The following is a 20,276-nucleotide window of genomic DNA, read 5'->3' on the forward strand; positions in this document are numbered from 1 at the left end:
GCTATAAATAACACAAACCCAACTCATTACAAGACTCACTTGCAATGCAAAATGCACATCTAGAAGGTTTTAGAAGGAGGCAGATAACTCACACATAACATCAGACAGAGCAAAACTCCCTTTGTCAAAGAAACCTCTGTATCCCTGCCCCGTTTCCCCCATGGAATGTTACTATGCCAGTCAAACTGAGGAAGTGGTTTTGATGCAATACATATGTCAGCCAGGACTGATAGGACTGGACTCACCTTAGCCACTCTCCTGGCATTCATATAATCTCTACTCCGATCTTCTATCATTTTCTTTGCAAGATGAACATTAATACCCTGAAGACAGCATGCAGAGTGTTAGAATTACATCAGGTACACATATTAAACTGACAAATACTATCCTGAGATGTGGCTGCACAGCTTACCTCCTCATACTTGTTATAATCTCTCCAGAGTTGTTCGATGTTAATCATTGGATTGACACAACCTCGCTGGTAGACCCTGCGTACAGCTGTGATTCTTTGGTTTTCTGCATAAGATCCCACAGCTTCCCTGATTGACAAGAAACCAAACACCTCATATATTGAAAAATTTATATAAAGACTGAACCAACAAAGCACATAATGGTGCTATGCATGTGGGAGGCGGACAAAGAACAAGCAGGGTTCCATCAAAGCTTTAGAAAGCCAAGCAAATATCAGGAAAACTCGAAATAATCACATATTCAATGGTTCATAAACTTTTTTTTTATGGGAGGTTTCTTTTTTGCAAGGGAAGTAGTGTCAGTAATTTCAGGACACAGATTTTCTTTCACCTAACCTCCAACACTCACATGAAACCGTATAATTAATTTTATACTATGACAGAAATAGATTATTACATGATATGGGCAAAAGTTTGTGGACACCTATCACTACTATAATAGCTTTTTTTTTCACCAATACAAAACCATGGGAATTAATATGTACTGTAGTTGTCCCCACATCCCGGTTATAACAGCCTTCATTTTGCTGGGAAGGCATTTCACAAAATGTGGGAATGTGTCTGCGGGAAGTTGTGCCCATTAAACCCAAATAGCATTTGTAAGGTCAGGTTGTGATGTTACCTGGCTACCTCACCCTTGCCTAAAAAATCTTATACTATATGCTGTAGCATTTAACAGGACCCTTCACTGGAAACACACAAACTCATTTGGAGGGTGTCCTCATACCTTTGGCCATAAAGTGTGCTTTCTTTCCTGCTAAGAGAATGCTGGCATATGTGCTCCTGTTTAAAAGTTCAATGAAGAAAAAAGAGGTTTGGCCGCACATCACAGAAGGATAACTTTGATAGAACATATTTGTCACCATGCCATAAGAAAATTGCAGGACAAAATTACAGGTAACTCGTGCTTGCGTTGTGAACAAGCACGAGTTACCCATGTGAAATGCGTCAACAAATGCTCCTGTAATTTCCTATGGCATGGTGACAATAAATAATATCTTCTATCAAAGTTATCCCTCTGTGGTGCGAGGCCAAACCCCTTTTTTCTTCATTGACCACTGGCGGTGGTTCGCAGGGCGTTAGCACCTGCAAGGATTTGCTTATCCACAGTCTGAGCGGTGTTACATCTTTCTTGGACTTTGTTTAAAAGTTCACCTTTGTTAAAAAAAATGCACTTTTTTTTGTAAGTAAAAAAAATGCACATTTTTTTTTTTTTACTAGGAGCCTGCAAAGCATTGCACTGGCAGTCTACTGATTGCGGGTGCGATGCAAGGCTCTAGTGGACAAGTCTGTGTAAGCTGTTTGCTAATACCTTGTACGGGCAGGCAGTTACACTCTGACAGGAAGACTCAATGAACTACCTAGAGCGCTCAACAGTGCCCTGGTAGTTAATTGCAAACTACAGGCTGACAGCCGCAAAGGCTGTTGGTAGCTGTAGTTTTCACATGTATACAGAATGCTGTGAATGAATGATGCAGCCATGCATTGTCAGTGTGACAAGTAGGGGGGAGAAGATCCCCACTTGCTGTCAAAATGGGATCGGGGGGGGGGGGGGTACGGAGGCTGGTGCATCTGTTACATGTTACATCCTGAATGTGGGTGTAATATGTTAAAAAAGTTATCCTTTAATAATTCCACCCATATCCAGATCTCCAGTCTTCAGAGTTTCACTTTAAACAAGTATGGACATTGTTAGGTTAAACCTTTTTACAGTATCTTATTGCCAGAGCCAATAATGCTACCAACAATAACAATTACTGCATGAGCTTTAGCAATTAATGCTGTGTAGAAACTTCAAAAAGCTAAGCGTGTTAGCATAAAAACTTACACTCCTTTCAAGAAATTGATGTAATCAACCCAGATCTGAAAATGAAGAAAAAGCATTGTTAATGTGCCCACACTTAAGGTGAATATAGTAAATGACAGACATTTTATTATATGAAAAGTGATCTTACCTGATATGACATTATTTCCATGCCAATTTTATCTAGCGCAAAGTCATATGCTTGTGCCATTTTCTCCCTGAGAGGTAAAAGATTTATGGAAAACATGAAAGACAGGAAGAACACATCATGTCCTCGGACACAAAAACAAAACCTGCTTTTTTTTTTTTTTTTTTTTTTTACATGTGCCCGTTAAAGGTTATTGTACTATGCGTGTCATCATGACTTTTCCCACTGTCAAACAAGCCTGCTTCTGTCTACAGATTATTAAATGTCAATAGAGGGCTTCAATGTTCCAGGGGTAACAAAGAACATGGAGTGCAAAAAGCCCTACTAATCAGAGCTTTAAAGGATATGTGCACTTTTACAAATTAACATTATTTTCAACAAAACACTAAATAACATGGCATGTCTATTTTGTAGAAGAGGACAGTTTGGAACTGCTCTGCCTCCATGCATCCTGTTTGTTTACATGTATGGATGTGCCTGCTCTAACTGATGAAATCCAGCGAGCTGGACATTATTCACTAGCAGCAGCCTAACAATGCTTTCTGTGACTGGGTGAGCATGATGTTTTAGGACGTCAGCATGTAAAACTATGGAATGCACGAAGGACATGCAATTTTAACCAGCTTTTCTTTTTTCTCCCTGTGCATGGGGTGAATTTGACTCTTAAAACCATTACCATCACTTGAACATAATTGTTAGGACCAAATATAAACACGTATAGGTTACTCTAGTACATACACATCTATTTTACCCAAAGACTATGGACATGTAGTGAGTAGAGATGGGCTCGGGTGTGTTCGGATCGAACCTGCCAGGAAGCCAGAACTGCACACCACCAATCATAGGCTGCATGTGTATGTGCAGCTGCCGGTCCGGAAATGCCTTATTGCATATGATTGGCAATGTGCATTGACAGCCTACTGGAGGGTTCAATCCAAACATGCCCGAGCCCATCACTAGCAGTGAGATATAGAAAATGTAGTATGACCAGCTGTACAGCCCAATCTGCAGCAAATCAGTGGAGAGTAAGGCAGGCCATAGAAAATATGATTTGCGATCCTGTATCCGGTATGTTAGTTGTGCCCAAGTCTGTTGATGGATCAACCTGGTTACAATCACCCTGCCCACAGATCGCTTGAATCTAGGCCAGTCCCGGCTGAACTGGCCGAGATTCGAACCATCTATGGCCATTTTAAGAAATAGTTAGAAATTTGCACATGGTCATGTTCATACTACTGGTTGGCTTGGCCATATTGTAATAAACAGATGTTGTGTCTATTATTCACTGCACACCTTTCTAGGTTACAAATGCCTTGACTTTCAAACCATTAGAAGCAATTTCTATTCTAGAACTAGGGTCTCCAAACTTTATATACAAAAGGGGCAGTTTACTGTCCTTCAGACTTTAGAGGTGCCGCAATGTGCCCAGAGGGAGTAAACAATACCCAAACTTTGGTATTGGGGGAGAAATAGTTGGTGTCAGTGGGAGGAATAGCACCCCATTTTTGTCGTCAGTGGAAGGACTTATGCCTCATCGTTGGTGTCAATGGGAGGAATAATACCCCATTTGTTGAGGTCTTATGGCATGAGGAAAAATGCCTCAAGGGCCAGATAAATGCATGCAAAGAACTGCATCCAGACCCAGGGCCACAGTTTAGAGACCACTGTTCTAGAGAGATATTACAACCTGCTAGAAAATCTCTGTGCAAGTGGGCATGGTTGCTCCCTCTTTAAAGAAGAAAACCAAGCAAGATTTTCACCATGTATGGACTACTAACTTTGTGACTTTCTAGCCTGCCAGTGAAGAATTCAAGGACATGTAGATGTCCACTCACTGTTCTCTTTGACATTTGCCTGTGAATGAACAGCCTAAAAGCAGGCAGTCCCTACCCCTTATTTGCACATGAGCTGTGTAAGAAAAATGTTGGATATATGGTACCTACAAAAGAAGTCTATATATATTCCTTAGCGGTTATTTAGTGAGAATGAGGCAAAAGAAGAATAGGGTCATAGCAACTAGAAATGTTTTATTGTTTTATTTATTTCTTAATTAATACTCAGAACATGGAAGCGCAGCTGTAGTCGCTTTTTTTTTTTTACCTGAAGTAGACCATGCTAATGTAAATAATCTTATAGGCATGTGTTAATGTTTTAAACACCTTGCTAAGTTTAAATTATATATGTACTTTGGGAGATGTATTTTTATTACATATGCAAGGTTTGCTTCTTGCTTAGTATTGAAAAACAAGGTCACGATAATTAAAAACATTAGCCTATTTGCAATGTCCAATCACATGAAATACAGACAATGCTGCTGGTATAAAAAAAAATGTAATCTTTGCATAAGTGGTCCATAGACAAGTCAGTTTTTTTTTTTCTGATTATATAGTGGGCTGAACAAAAAAACTGAATGGATTCCCTCATCTATATAAGCGAGATGGGTGGGGGAAGCCTCGCCACTGTGTCATTATATTCTGACAGTGGGGTCACTTCTGCCAGCAAACTAGCTGCAGCTTGGGCTGATCAAAGCAAAACTTTTCAACAAACCCGCTTGAGAGCAGTTGGTCGTTATAACCAGAAACGCCCATAGATGGACCAAAATTCATCTGGTCCCCGGTGAACCAGCTGAATTTCAGTCCATCTATGGACAGCTTTAGTCATAACAGAACTATGGATCAACCTTATTTAATAGCAGCGGATGAGAGGTCCTTATTTTTTTTGCAGATGTGTTGCTGTATATTGATTAATGTAAAAAAGTTAATTTTAACACCAGTTCTGCTGCAAACGTGCAGTTGCTATTAGTCATGTCTCCACTTTTCTTTGCTTCAGTTTTCATGATTTGGCCCCCTTTGTGGACTTACTTGTAACTTGGAAGCTTCCCTTTGGTCTCCCGAACATAGGACACATAACATTTCCATAGATCTATGTGTAAGACCTTCATGAGGCATCTTTGAAATAACTGTAGGTAGAATTCAACAAAAGGTAATCTATACTAACATGATGGTCATTTGTGTTATTCAGTTTAAGTAACTGAGTAGCATATATGAAGTACTAATATTTATGAGAGTGCTGTGTTGGAAAGCTAGCAACACACATAAGATATTGGTCCTCAGTAACACAGTATTTGGAGGGAGTCATTCGTTTACCTAAGAGCAATGTGTGTGCATAATAAATTCATATCTATATATAAATATGTACATATACGCAGAATGGTATACACACACACACAATGGTATATATATGTATATATATATATATGCATAGTTCCACAAAAAATATATTTGAAATCAACCAGGCTACATACAGTACATTTTAAGCAGTAGAATTTAAAGCAGAATTCCAGCCAAAACTTTTTCTGGTCTGCAATGGAGCTTTTGCTGCTTTGTCCCCATGAAGCAAACTTTCTCTTTGTTTCCTGGGAGGTAGGTGTGAGGTGCTGGATCTTGTATTGTCGATGGTTGTTTTAAGTCAAGAATCAAACCAATTTAGTAGGGAGCCAATCCCCTTAGGAAGACCTCTAGGAGTGATAGCTAAGAGTTGGCTATAAGCTCAGAAAAAATGTAGCGTGTAGGAAAATAATCAGAAAGAGAACATAAAAAGCACAAGTTTGACATTATTTAGAATCGTGTACCATAAAAAGCAAACACATTTTGGGCTTTCAAAGTACTTCCTTCCTCCAAGGCTACAAATAACACATCAATTTCCATCAGTATTCAAATGTTAACTGTCAGCCAGTTAATATTTAAATACTGATGGCAATTACTTACTTATTATTGGTGATTGGTTATTATTGATTATTGTTTAGCGCTACCTTGTTTAAAAAGATTTTTTTAAATATATTGTTATTGATGGCGCTGATGAAGGGGGCCCACTGAACCTCAAAAATGCTTTGGCTTTTTACAATACAAGAGTCTACATAAAATCAAATGTGAACTTTGTATGTTCTGTTTCTAGGGCTTTTCTTCCTGCACACCAACAAAAACCTAACAGAGGTCCTTTAGGGTCAATTCCCATCAGAACACAGTAAATGGGTTGTAACACACTTCACATGACCAGAAAATAGGATCCTGCTGCATTTTTTTGCAGCTCACCGTAACACTCATTGTGAATTGTGATTCATTGCAGTGAAACAGTACTGTGTTCTGGACTTGTGTTCGGATACCATTCAAAACAAACAGCACCGCAATGAACACATGCATGATGTGCTACCGTACCATACCACAATGTGAAGGAGTAAACAAGCTCCTCCACGTAAACCATTTAAGAAAAAAAAAAGAAAAGTTTTGCTTGGACTTCAACTTTTACAATCCAATAAAGACACATATTTATGGAGCTGTGTTAGCGCTATATATATATATATATATATATATATATATGCTTTGTAATTAAATGTGTGTGTCTATTTAGCATCGTCTGCAAAAGATTGTGATGAGAACTGTGGATCAAACTCACCTTTTCAACCTTGTCATAATTTTTAGCTTTAATCTGTGTACAAATTAAAAAGGGAGAAAATAGTTAGTACAACATGGTTTTATGTGATCTGAGAGAATTATTTATTTAGCATTACACTAGTGAATGTCTACCTCATTTGACTGATGTGTTTATTGCATGTTTCCATAAGTATAACCATCAAAAAGGCTGCTGCTTCTTCTTAGTGCTATGCATTATAATGCATGGTACCTAAAGACACCCTATTGCCAGACCATTCCTTTTTTAACAAAAATCGTCCTATAAGATTATATGTGTATTTAGTCTATTTTGTGTATGATATCTACCTACAAAAGTGTAGGAATCCATAAGGATTAAGAAAAGGCTGCTGGGTGCTACCATCTTGGATATGATGTCAGCAGCCCCAGAGTTGTCAATTAGGATGCACTCTATAGAATTCCCTCTTGCTCCTCTCCAGCAGCTACATAAAAGGTTATGTAGAGTAGCTAGGCCAGCACAGACAGGAATTAGTCACTATGGGTATGATTTACTAAAACTGGAGAGTGCAAAATTTGGTGCAGCTATGCACAGAAACCAATCAGCTTCCAGTTTATATGGTCAAAGCTTAATTAAACAAGCTGAAGTTAGAAGTCGATTGGCTACTATGCTCAGCTGCACCAGATTTTACACTCTCCAGTTTTACTAAATCACACCCTATGAATTGGCTATGATGTGCAAGGAGGGAGGAGGTTGTAGCAGAGATGTGACTCTTAAGCTGAATACACAGTACACTCCTTTAGATTTACCAAAACCATATAATATAAAGGTCAAACCTAAACACTTTCAATCTGTATGCAATCAGGCAAGCCCTTGCAATACATAGCTGAGAGTAAATCTAAGGAAAATCTAACAAACAAAGGTTGTATAGTGTGTATCCAACTTTAGACAAAAAGCATGTTTAAGGGCAGATTGCAAATTTAAAAAAAATTATTTTCAGAATAGAAAAACACTGGAAGTCAGCATTTAAAATAAAAAAAACTTGATTTTTTGTGTGTTTATCAGCAATTTTTGCGCTGGTGACAGGGTCTCTATAAGGAAATCCATGCTTATCAAAAAGCCCATTCTCAACATCGTGCAGTGCGTTTTAAAAGTTTCCCATTCAAGTAAACCTTCATAATCACACAGCATCACTTGGAGATGCAACACTGCATAACTTTCCAATGCATCTGGTGTGAATGAGTCTTATATTCTTTAAGTGTTTTGTTTACTTAATATTAAATATTTGAGAGAAAAATATTGTGAATGGTATCCTGGAGCTTGCAACTGTACAAGCTCTACCGTTGCATGCCTATGACAAGAAAGGGGCATTCATCCTATTATAGCTTTCTATTAGTACATTTTATAATGTGCATTTTACTATTAGAATACTGTGAACTGCACTAGCACACAAAATATTTTACCACTTACAGATTTGAGAGGATCCCAGCACATAAAAGCACCCGTCTTTGACATAAAATACCCTAAGGCCCCTTTCACATGGGTGTGATCTGTTTTTTTCAGCAGTGGGTCTGTCTGTCGATCCCCAGCTGAGAGGTCTGTGTCCGCTCCGCTTATGCAGAGCGGACACAGCCTGTTCTGCTTTATGGGCAGTGAAATGTAAATGGACCAGCTGTCTGTTTACACCTGACTGCCCTCTGATCCAATTCCACCAGAAGGAACAGATTCAATTCAGTTTGCTTTTGCCAGATCAGACAGGAGGTAGGTGGGTGTACATGGACACATGTCTGTTTACATCTGCTGCTCCATAGAGGAGAATGGAGGGTCCAATTGGGTCTGCCTGAAAAACAGACAGGTGGACCAGATTGAAACGCTCATGTGAAAGGGGTCTAAGGCCCCTACAAATTTTTAACATCCTGTTGCAGTATGCTAGTTGATCACCTCCTTGTGTCGACCCAAAGAAAGAACAAACAGGAAAGCCATTTGTTTAATGTAAACAGTAGCATTCAGGTACATGCTATTGCTGGGGTAGGCAACCTTGGCATTCCATCTGTGGTGAAATTACAAATCCTATGAGGCATTGAAACACCTCAATCATGACTCCCAGAGGCAAAGGTATGATGGTATTTGTCGGGTCACCACAGCTGGGGTGACGAGGTTTCCTACCCCTGCTGTAATGGCTCTGACTACATCTAGACAATGTAGAGAGAAATTGTTTGGATATATAGGAGCCCAGTACAATAGGATAACAGAACAATATCCTCATTCAGATGGAACAGTGAAACCACCTTTGGTCTTGGGTGTAATACACTGATGTTATGAAAGTTTGAGAAAAGGCTTCTTTTTTTTACAGGAAAAGGACACTGATGTGATGGCTACTTTTCTGCTAGGAATCTCTATGGGAATATCCCTGATGGGTTCCATGGGTGGTTTTGAGGGAAAAAGAGAACCAAATTAAGGTCCCAGAAGAGCACAGGGTTCTTTCTGGAAGGGGGCCCAAAACTAGAAACACCTTGAATAAAAGGTTTTTACAAGATCCAATACCTGTACTTTTAGGGTAACAAATGCTAAATTCTGGTAAAGACCTGTTTGCAAGAAGGCCAGAATGTAAGGCACGGCGTAATATCTGGGACTGAATTGGCTCTGCTCAATAGCAGATTTGATCTGTTGGGAAGAGGCCAGGGGTCAACTGCTAGAATGCAGAGTATGTCTGTGTATCTGGGCCAATAACGATACAGATAGAATCACCATTTTCTTCTCTCACTCCATTATGTGGAGGCAGGGAAGACATAGACTGCCTGAACTGAGACCAGTAGCGGTTAATAAATCTTACTCTGAATGGTCTAAGGTTGTTAGTGGTGTACCCCAAGGTTCAGTGTAGGAACCCTTTCTTATAAAGGGTCTGAAAATAAAAGTACCATTTCATTGTTTGCAGATGATACCAAGCTATGCAGTGGAATAATGTCCTTTCAAGATGTCTCCAGCTTACAAGCCTACCTCAATGCATTGTTAAATTGGGCAACTATGTGGCAAATGAGGTTTAATGTTGAAAATTGTTAAGTTATGCACTTGGGGGCTAAAAATATACATGATACATAATAGGGAGGCCCAACTGAGGGAATCAATGGTGGAGAAGGATCTGGGTGTTAGATCATAAGCTTAATAATAGCATGCAATGCCAAGCTGTAGTGTCCAGCGTGCAAAATCTATTCTTGTATTGGGAGGGATCGAGTTCATTAGTAAGACCTCATCTGGAATACACAGTTCAACTTTGGGCACTAGTTCACAAAAAGAATATTTGGGAACTGGAGAAAGTTCATAGAAGGGCAACAAAACTGATAAGAGTTATGGAGGAGCTCCGGTATGAGGAAAGATTAGAGGAACTGAATTTATTCCCCCTGGAGAAGAGATTAAGGGGGTATTATGATAAACATGTATAAATACATAAGTGGTCCATATAGTGAACTTGGTGTAGTTATTCACCTTAAGATCATTACAGAGCACAAAGATTGCACTCTTTATGTCTGGAGGAAAAGAGATTTCATCTCCAAATACAGAAAGGCTTCTTCACAGTAGGAACTGTGAAAATGTGGAATAGACTCCCTCAAAAACTGGTTCTGGTTAGCTCAGTAGATTGTTTTAAAAAGGCCTGGATTTTTTCCTAAATACACATGATATAAAACGAATATTTATAGGTAAAGTTGATCCAGGGAATAGGCATTTGCTGTTTGGGGGAGGGGGATCATAAAATATTTCCCCCCCTCGCTGGAGCATATTTGATCATGCTTTATAGGAAGGGCTTTGTCTTCATCTGAATCAACTGTGGGTACAGGTCTGTGTATAGGAGCTTTTCCATTTGTGTTTTTCTCTTTTTTTTCTGTTAGTTGAACTGGATGGTCTTTTTTCAACCAGATTAACTATGTAACTATGATAAATAATGCACCCTAGGCCAGAGCTAGAGGATCCCTGGTTTTGGGTACAAACTGAGGTAGTTTGTTATTGTATCTGGAGGATAGGATGTTCACATCCGGAGTTCCCCATTTCCGGCATATCAGATTGAACACATCTGGATGAAGACACCTTTCCCCTTGGTCCAAGAGGTGGTGGCTGAGATATTCTGCCTGCCAGTTGTCCACTCCTGGGACGCGGACCTCCGAAATTGCTGGGCAGTGAATTTATGAACGAGAAAATATTATTTGTTTTCTTCAAGGACAACAGGCTCTTTGTGCCTCCTTTATGGTTAATATGTCACTGTTGTGGCAATGCCTAAATACAGCTGAATTGGGAGTTCCTGTAAAAAGGGAGGTCTAGTAATGGAGGGACAACTTGACTGGTCTGAGCTCCAAGATGTTAATGGGGAGTTTGATAGGGGTGTAACGAACGATTATTTTCATAATCGATTAGTTGGCCGATTAATAACCTTAAAAAAAAAAAGTGTGGTGTATAATTTAGTTACTATGTCAAGTTTAAAAAAAAGGTACTTTATTCTTAAATGTCTCTATGCAGTGGTAAATATAAATAACCAACTATATGGTTAGGGAGCAAAATATCTAACCCACTCTGAGAAGAACAGAGTGGATTAGAAGAAGAGATATACTGTATATACTATTAGAAGAGATATACTGTATATACTATTAGAGGAGATATACTGTATATATTATTAGAGGGTGAATCTGGTAAATATCAGACTCAGAGATCGATTCTTGCTTAAAAAAAAAAAAAAAAAAAATGTAATTTTAAGAACGTTCGTTCTATTTCCTAATCGTTAGTGGGGTCAAATTGACGATCATTTTCCATCATAGTGATGGGAATATTTGGAAATAGAAAACTGCTTGGTCAAAGAAATTTTCAGACAGTCTATGTGGTTTTTTCATTCAGAAATTACATTCATTTTAAAAACAGAATGTTAAAAACAAGTGAGAATTTCAAACAAACATTCTTTCATTCAGCGACTGTACAAAGATTTTTTCATCTGAATACTCTCATCTGAAAATTGATCCGTGGCGCCAGCATAAGGCTCGTTACACACCTACGCAGTTTGTGTTTGATCTGTTTCTGCTGTGCTTTTTGCAATGCGTTTTGATTTTTGCACATGTGATTTTGCTGAGATTTAGAATTTTTTTTGGCCAATTTGTTGTTGGGCAGAATAAAAAACACAAATTGCTGCAAAAACACATTACATGCTTCTCTGCAGCTTCTCTATTGAAGTATATTGAAACAAAAAGCACCGTTTTGAGTGAACGTGTCCCATAGGAAACCATGTAAATAAACTGTAGTGCTTTTCTGCAAAACACACATAGATGTGAACCAGGTCTAAAATGTTTAGTAATATAATGGGGTTAAAAAAACTAAAATTAGCTCTTTATAGTACAAAAAAATAAAATAAAAAAAAAAAGCAGATGATCACTACTGTAATGGGTTCATTTTTTTACTGTAGAACTGTGAAAGTCATATTTACAGTAGCGATTATTTTCTCTTTTTGCACTATAAAGGGCTCATTTTATATATTTTTTAACCCCATTATGTTACTGCCCGATTAATCGATTATGAAAATAGTAATTGATTAATTTCATAATCGATTAGTTGTTTCAGATCTAGAGTTTGAATTCCACTCATGATTCCTGAACTGTCAAAGATTGGGAGACTTCTCCGCCGGCCTGAGGGGAAGGGAGGAAAGATTTTCCCACTGTTAGAGCTGAAGTGGTGCTCTACCAGTACAAGGAAGTTCTTGTTTGGCTGGATAGGAGCATGTGTAAGTCCAGGGAAAGAGTCTCCCTTTTCCATGCTGACAGAGTGTTTAGGTGAGTTCTTGAGTGGAATTGGGTAAAAAGTACAGCTTCAAAAAGGAGGCAACCATTAGACCCAGAACTCATAGCAAATTATAATGTGGGATTTCTTTTATACCTGTTGTCGTGCATGGGCTTTTAGAGAAAGACCTTGCTTTTCTGAAAGAGAAACTCTTGCTTCAGATATATCCAGGATTAGACCCAAGTATTCTAGGATGGGATGAAGAAAATATTTTTTTTTTCAATTGATTACCCAGCCAACAGCATGGGAGCAGCTGAAGAGTGGCAAGGAATATGAATCCTTCAGGAGAAGAACATCTAGAAAGCCTGTCACTTAAATGCCCCAAGTTCTGAGGAGGACAAGCAAGGGTGCTAAGACTTTTGTAAACACCCTGGGAGTAGAGGACAGGCAAAGGGCAGCACGACACACTAGAAGTGGTTGTCTGCAATGAGAAAGTATAGAAATTGCTGATGAGCTAGGTTAATGGGACTGTACATTTGGATGTCCATGAATGTCATGTGTTCCTCTGGTCTCAGACAGGCAATTACTGACTGACGATTCCATATCAAATTTTGGAATTTATGGAGGTATTTTAAGCCCAAGATATGATGGGCTTTGGTACTGGGCCCAAGTTTGAGTAAAATCCCTTGAACCTATCCTGTAAAAGTACTGGAACAACTCCCTGGGACAAGAGGTGGTTCAGGTCATTCTGCATATCTGACTGAAGAAAGTGGTGAGGTAGTAGAGCTTTGAACTGTCTAGTACCCTTTTGAAACCACAGGTCTAGGACAGTGATGGCGAACCTTGGCACCCCAGATGTTTTGGAACTACATTTCCCATGATGCTCCACTACACTGCAGAGTGCATGAGCATCATGGGAAATGTAGTTTCAAAACATCTGGGGTGCCAAGGTTCGCCATCACTGGTCTAGGACATCTGTGGTCTAGAGCAGGGTTTCTTTACCTGGGTTCCGCTGTGATCTACCTGTCAATTTGCAGGAAGCTGATGGGTAGATTGCATAGGCCTCTAACGGAACATGAAGAGCTAAGCAGGGAAGCAGCTGTGATAGTGCTAGTTGTGGCACCCTTTTCCCAGCCAGCCCTGCCTCCCCTACTGTCCATCCTAGGTACTTGTATGTGATATCATCTGAGAAGGACAGGAGAGAAAAGGGGGCTGGCAGGGAACAACACGCCACAAGAGGACGGATTACAGCTACTTCCCCATGTTGCTCTGCATATGTAGGAAACCAATACTATTGCAGTGTGCCCTATGTAAAGTGCCCTTCTCTCCTGTACCTCAGCCTGCTGCTTATCCCAAATTAGACCCAAAATTGTGCATCTATGCAGGAAAAAAAAACAAGCACAAGTTTCTCATTAATATTTTCATGTTTTAATATTGATTCTATTATTTAATGCTATGTTTCAAAATAATTGTTGTTATATCAACAGCTCAATGATTGCATCATCGTTTCATGAGCTGTGAGCATTCTTTCAGGGGTTCTCCAAGAGCTCAATCTTTTTGCCAAAAGGTTCCTCCTACGTAAAAAGATTGAGAACCCCTGGTCCCGAGAGGGATGCAAACTAACAGATGAAAAAATGATTAAACCCCAGCGATTATGGTGAAAATGAAAAATGAGGAGCTGCAACCTCTATCAATAAATTCACCCTAAGGTAAATCTAGAAGAAATGTGAAAAAGATGGGATAGGTATGGCACTGCTCTTATTAAGAGGTGACCTACAACCTCTAAAAACTTGGAGGGGGTGTGTGTCACGGGTGCATTTAATGCAGATAACTGATGTCCATTCGCTATTAGGATTGAGGTCGGCCCCTTACTGTGAAGAGGGCTGAACTTAGCAATTGAAGTTTAAGTCTGGTTAGAATGTGCAGGTGTTCTGCGCTTAAAGGAGCTAAGGTTTTGATACTTTCTACTAAGGAAGTAAAACTTTCCCAGATGTGACCTTTTTGAATTTATCAAGTGCCATAGAAAAGTCTTCCCTGGAATGGCATATGTCTGAGGCACCTTTTACAGACAATCTTCTAAGCCATAAGATATCATGTGAATGGAAAGTAGAGCCATACTGGGCATTTACTTCATAATGGGGGAGATTTAGTAAAACAGGTGCATTAATAATCTGGTGCAGCTGTGCATGGTAACCAACTTCTAACCTCAGCTCCTTCAATTAAGCTTCGACAGAAAAAACAACAATCTGGGGGCTGTTTTATTTCTGTGCAGAGCTGAACCAGATTTTGCACTCAGCAGTTTTAGTAAATACACCCCCCCCCCCCCCCCAATGTGGCCCAGGACATCTAAAATAAAAAAAAAAAAAAGAAGAGAAGGTGGCAATTATTAAACAACAGCATGGTCCTAAAATACAGGGTCCTGTTGGTTGTTCATTGCCTAATGCCCCATACACACGATGAGATTATCGGACGAATGAACGTCCGTTTTTTATTGCATGCTAATCTCAGATCGAATCTGATGAGTTTACTAAAGTCACGAAAATTCCCGCACGACATAAAAAAAATTCGTACGTGATGTCATGTGTTGTAATGCATTTGTATTGCATTTTCGAACGATAGCTGTACTGATTACACGAAAATCGTACGATCTGGCATCGTACGAAAAAAATTTCCGTGCACGTCCGATAGAATAATATCGGATGTACTGTTCGAATCGGCTCTCGAAAGCTCTGTACTAACGATCCGATTATCGTACGATCGCATCGAAAGCGGTATTTTCCGTACGATTTTCGTATCGTGTGTACGGGGCATTAGACCAGTGAGTTTCTGTTTAACAGGCAGAAATAGCAGCAAGAGCTGTTTGTAGGTCTGGATATGCTTAAAGAGTGTCTCAAATTTTCTATCAGCATAATCTTTGAAAGAAGATGTTTAACCACTTCAATACAGGGCACTTTCACCCCCTTCCTTCCCAGCCCAATTTTCAGCTTTCATCGCTCTAGCGCTTTCAGTGACAATTGCGCGGTCATGCTACACTGTACCCAAATGAAATTGTTATCATTTTGTTCGCACAAATAGAGCTTTATTTTGGTGTTATTTATTCACGACTCCGTTATAAGCGCAAAAAAAGCGGAAATTTGGGAAAAAAAACAACATTTTCTTTTTTCTATTTGAAAAGAAATCCAATAAAATCAAATTTTGTCATAAATTTAAGCCAAAATGTATTCTGCTACATGTTTTTGGTAAAAAAAATTCCGTTAAGTGTATAATAATTGGTTTGTGTGATCACGGACATATGTACGCAAATGATCATGTACATATGTGTGCAGGTGATCACGTACATATGTGTGCAGATAATCATTGGGACATATGTGGGGGACATGTTTTTATTATTAGGGACATGTGTTTTTATTATTTGGGGACATGTGTGTTTTGGGGACATATGTGGGGACTGTGTTTGTACTGTGTGGTGTGTTGTGTGTTTACACTACACTGATGATCAGTGAGTAAAAAGCTGTAAAAAGCAGCCCATACTCACTGATCATCAGCCGGCTGCAGCGTTCTGCTCTCCTCTCCTCAGCGGTGACTTCCGTGTGAGGAGAGGAGAGCCGATTGCCTAGCAACCGGCTGTTTGTTTACATCACATGACGGCCGTGATTGGACACGGCCGTCATGTGATCAGGAGGGCCAATCACAGATCCCTCCTGCCGATCTGAGATGTGCCGTGTCCGGGTGACACGAGCACATCGGGATCGCGCCGCTGCGCGGGCGCGCGCGCGATCCCGCTACTCCTGAAGGACGTTCCTGAACGTCCTATCAGGAGTAGACGGCTCCCACCCGGCCGTATATATGCATTGGCCGGGTGGGAAGTGGTTAAGCAAAAGATGTCAGGATCAACTGCAGAAATAGCCCACTTCTTTGCAAATTCTTTTGCCACTGGAACAGAAGTTAGCAAAAAAATTGCGTTATTAACTGAACATTTTAACTCTTCATGCAGGGAAAGCTTTATACGTTTAGTCGGTCTCTTCATGCCCAAAAGAGCATGGCAAGACAGAGAAGAAGCAATCTGCTTAATGCCATGGCTTTCTAGACAAAAGCAATGAGTTTATCAGCCCCCTCTTCAATATAGTGACAAAGTGAGGGAGAGAAATATTCTGCAGCCTCAACATCCTCTTCATCCCCTTATGATTCTGTGTCCTCTAGGACCAGCATCTCAGACTCCAACTTAGATTGAGAAACAGGAGGAGGAGAAAAAAGGTGGGCCTTTCTGAGCCCTGGGCAAAGATGGCCGTATTAAGACCACAAATTGTCCAAGGAATTGTGAGATAGATGCAGAAAATTCTGCTTCTGGAAGGCACATTGTTACATGCCTGAAATAAAGCTGGATGCTGAGACCTGTGTTAAAACCATGTCCTGCTCTGATTTAAGGTCTACATTATCGTCACTCTGAGGTTGAGTATTATGTGGGCCTTCAGCAGAGTGAAGGCTTTTTGGCTTACATTTGGCTCCCATTCGCCTGCTACAAGTGATGGTATTACCCGGTGGGGTACTCACAATGTAGAGTGCAGGAGATAAGGTGGTAAGATTACCCAGAAGTAGACCATCCTGCAACAAATCCTTATGGAGAACTAGGAGGAGGAAGCACCTGAGTACCTCAGAAGGGCTTGATTCAAAAGTGGCATTAAAGTGTGCAACCAGTGGTATGATGTAACCTCTGGTCATCCACCATGGTGAATATGCTGTCTGTGTACTGTACAAATAAGATTTTTGGGGGTCAATTTTCAGTTTACATGTTTTTAAACCCATATAGCAGATTTGTTTTTTTACTATATGTACTTGATATTAGTTTTTACAAATAAGCATTAAATTCATGACAAGATCCTCCCAAAGCGCTACAGAATTAGTTAGAGAACAAAGAACAGCAGAAACATGTTGTTTCTGTGACAACCTGGGAAAGAGCCATCTGATAATGGAGGGACTTCTGGCTTATTCGCTTATGTGTGTGTACATTTTAGCTTAAGCTATGGAACTCTCTAAACAGCAAGCCTTTTACACCTGTGGTCAAGGAAAAAAGGAAAAACCAAAAACATGCAATGCTGGAAAAAGAGGAAAACAAAATATTACATTATGTAATACATCATTCCGGAACTCTGATTATGGTCTAAAAAAGGCTGCCATTCCATGACCCATACACATTATATTGTATCCAGAGCAATGACTAAGTGAATAACGTTAAGTCAGGGAATGGCTCCTTAGCAAAGCCTAATCACACACTTTGTTTTTAGACTCTTTGGACACAACAGTTTTGAGACAACTACGATTCATTTTAGAAGGGCTGCTCTATGAAGGGGACCAGCATAAAGTGACAGATACACTCAGCACACCTGATGTGGCACTTTTACAGTCTCCCAACCCACAGACATTATATATTAAAAAAAAAAAAAAACTTTCTAGCTGCAAAAAGCTAAATGTGACTCGAATCCTCTGGAGTCTCAGTACACCTCTGGTATTTCCAAGAACCCTTCCTTAAAGTGCATGTTACCCCAACATTTCATATTCCAGCTATGTATCTGTTGTAAAATGTACTTTATGAAAAAGTATGCAGTTTTCTTGGCATTTCTTCCTTTGTGTGACATACTTGGTGATCCTGCCAGTTCCCCTAGCTTTCCTAATTTAAACTGGTCATGCTAGGCATAGAAGCACACCCAACCCAGTATGGTCAGTGTTCTTGGAGTACAGGCTGGCTGTGCTCCAGGATGCAGACTTATGCCTTTACATGACCACCGGCCCTGCTCTTCACTGGGAAGCTCAGTGTATTATCATTGAACTGCCTCCTGCTGACAGGGGCCAGGGGATGGATTGACTGGTACAACCAGCCTGTCCATAGATAGATCAAATCTTGACCAGTCCCGACTAAACAGGCCACCAAGGGAGGCCCCCATGGTTCTCATGTCAGATGTAGAACTGATCCATGGTGGGCTTTTGGGGAGGGGGGGATTTCTTAGGTCAACCCCTTTCCAATTTCTTTGATAAAGTTGTGACTATTCTTTTAAAAGTAACATGTAAGATAACTTAATGATATATCATTACAAAGAAACAAATTGGCAGAATATTAGCACACAGAACTAGTATGTCTCACTCTAGTCTTCATAGTTGCCAGCTTTTTAAAACTATGTAGCACTAAGGCTGGGTTCACATATAAGCACACAGCGGATCACAGCAGGAGCCCAGTGAATCCTCGTTCACGATTTCAGCCCAAATTTGTGTCTGAATGTGGACCTGAAATGAACCAAAAGATGCAAAGCGGTCCTGTGCAAATCGCACCGGAGCCGCTGCGGAGATATGTGAACTGGTCACAATCTCCTGTTATTGCGAATTGGATGCGTAGAACCCGCATTCAATCCACACTGGTGTGAACCCAGTCTAAATGTGTATCTGTCTTAAATGACAGAAGAATGTCCCAGGGACTTGGAGAGATGCCTTTTTTTTACCATCAAAACCACTCATCAATGATCGGTAAGCAGATACAAGTTCTAAATGACTGTGTTCTTAAAGTGTAACTAAAAGGCAAAACCTTTTAGTTTTGGATAGAGTGAAGAGGGATTAGAACACCTCTCACACTTGTAAGGTTTTTTTTTTTTTGCCTTCTTCCCCCCATAAGGCAGATTCTCCCTCTCTATTGTCCAGTTTACAGTCATCAAATGTAGAAGAAAATCACAAACGTTTGGTTTATACCAGAGCAGTAATAGGAGAAATCTTCCAATGGGGACACTAGCTCTGGTGACACACTGAGATTCTTACTTTCTGTGTTGGCTACGGGAGGAGGGAAACGTCCGCTATGGGACACAGATGGCAAAGGGGGGGGGGGGGGGGGGGGGGAGGGGGAAAGACAGGAATTATAATCTCCCCACCCCCCACACCTTACTTCATCCAAAATGGGGGGGGGGGGTTGGTTTTTAGTTATACTTTAAGAACGAATGGTGTAAAGCTGGGTACACTCCGATAGAAAGTTGGCCAAATTTCGATTTGTTTGCAGCCCTCCCGGTTTGACAGAAGCCAATTAATCCAGTTTCTGTCAAATGGGACTGCTGAAAAGCAAGTTTGGCTTCCAGTTTCAACATCAGTTGTGGGGGATGCACAAATCTGTTTTATTTATTTTTTTAGTGGGCTGAACAGAAAGAAAAAAAAAAATAACTTGTGTAACTATCTAGCTTTACAATCCCCCTTTTTAACACCAGACAAACAAAACCTGGAGAGCAGCTGTAGAAACAATTGAACACTGCCATCAACATTCATCAAGAAGACACAGCACACATCTGCAGGGTACATACATAAACACTGCATTTTATTGTGCCACAATTATGTGCTGTGCTTGCTAAGCTGTATTAAACAAAGTATGAAATATCCCTCTCACAATAATGCTAAACTTCCCTCCATGACTGTGTTAGGCTGGGATCACACTGCAGATGGATGCATCTGACAGCAGGGGTCCGGTGCATTCCTGTTCTTCGTTTTGGGGATGAAACGGAGCCAAAAGCACACAGGACCTCTGTGCAATTCGCTCGGCAGCTGCTCCAGATGTGTGAACCAGCTCCATAGAGATATGGGCACAATCTCCTGTCATGCACTAGTGTGAACCCAGCCTAAAGGTCCTGAATTTAAGAAGTGATTGAAGTTCTTTTCC

The 20,276-nt window shown here is 40.2% G+C and overlaps 1 protein-coding gene across 1 annotated transcript in view; it reads right to left on the reverse strand.

The window, feature by feature from the left end:
* The window catches only part of CSTF3 (cleavage stimulation factor subunit 3), a 92,133-nt gene that overhangs the window by 18,427 nt on the left and 53,430 nt on the right, over window positions 1-20,276 (reverse strand). Inside the window, exons 4-9 of the mRNA XM_077460904.1 lie at window positions 6,875-6,907; window positions 5,284-5,381; window positions 2,426-2,492; window positions 2,299-2,333; window positions 413-539; window positions 246-323 (exon numbers count right to left, since the gene is read on the reverse strand). Coding sequence (XP_077317030.1) covers window positions 246-323; window positions 413-539; window positions 2,299-2,333; window positions 2,426-2,492; window positions 5,284-5,381; window positions 6,875-6,907 — 438 coding nt within the window. The remainder of the gene's footprint in view (window positions 1-245; window positions 324-412; window positions 540-2,298; window positions 2,334-2,425; window positions 2,493-5,283; window positions 5,382-6,874; window positions 6,908-20,276) is intronic.

The sequence above is a fragment of the Lithobates pipiens genome, unplaced genomic scaffold (assembly GCF_037356315.1).
Source record: "Lithobates pipiens isolate NorthernLeopardFrog02 unplaced genomic scaffold, aLitPip1_a1.2 Scaffold_10, whole genome shotgun sequence".
Lineage (NCBI taxonomy): Eukaryota > Metazoa > Chordata > Amphibia > Anura > Ranidae > Lithobates > Lithobates pipiens.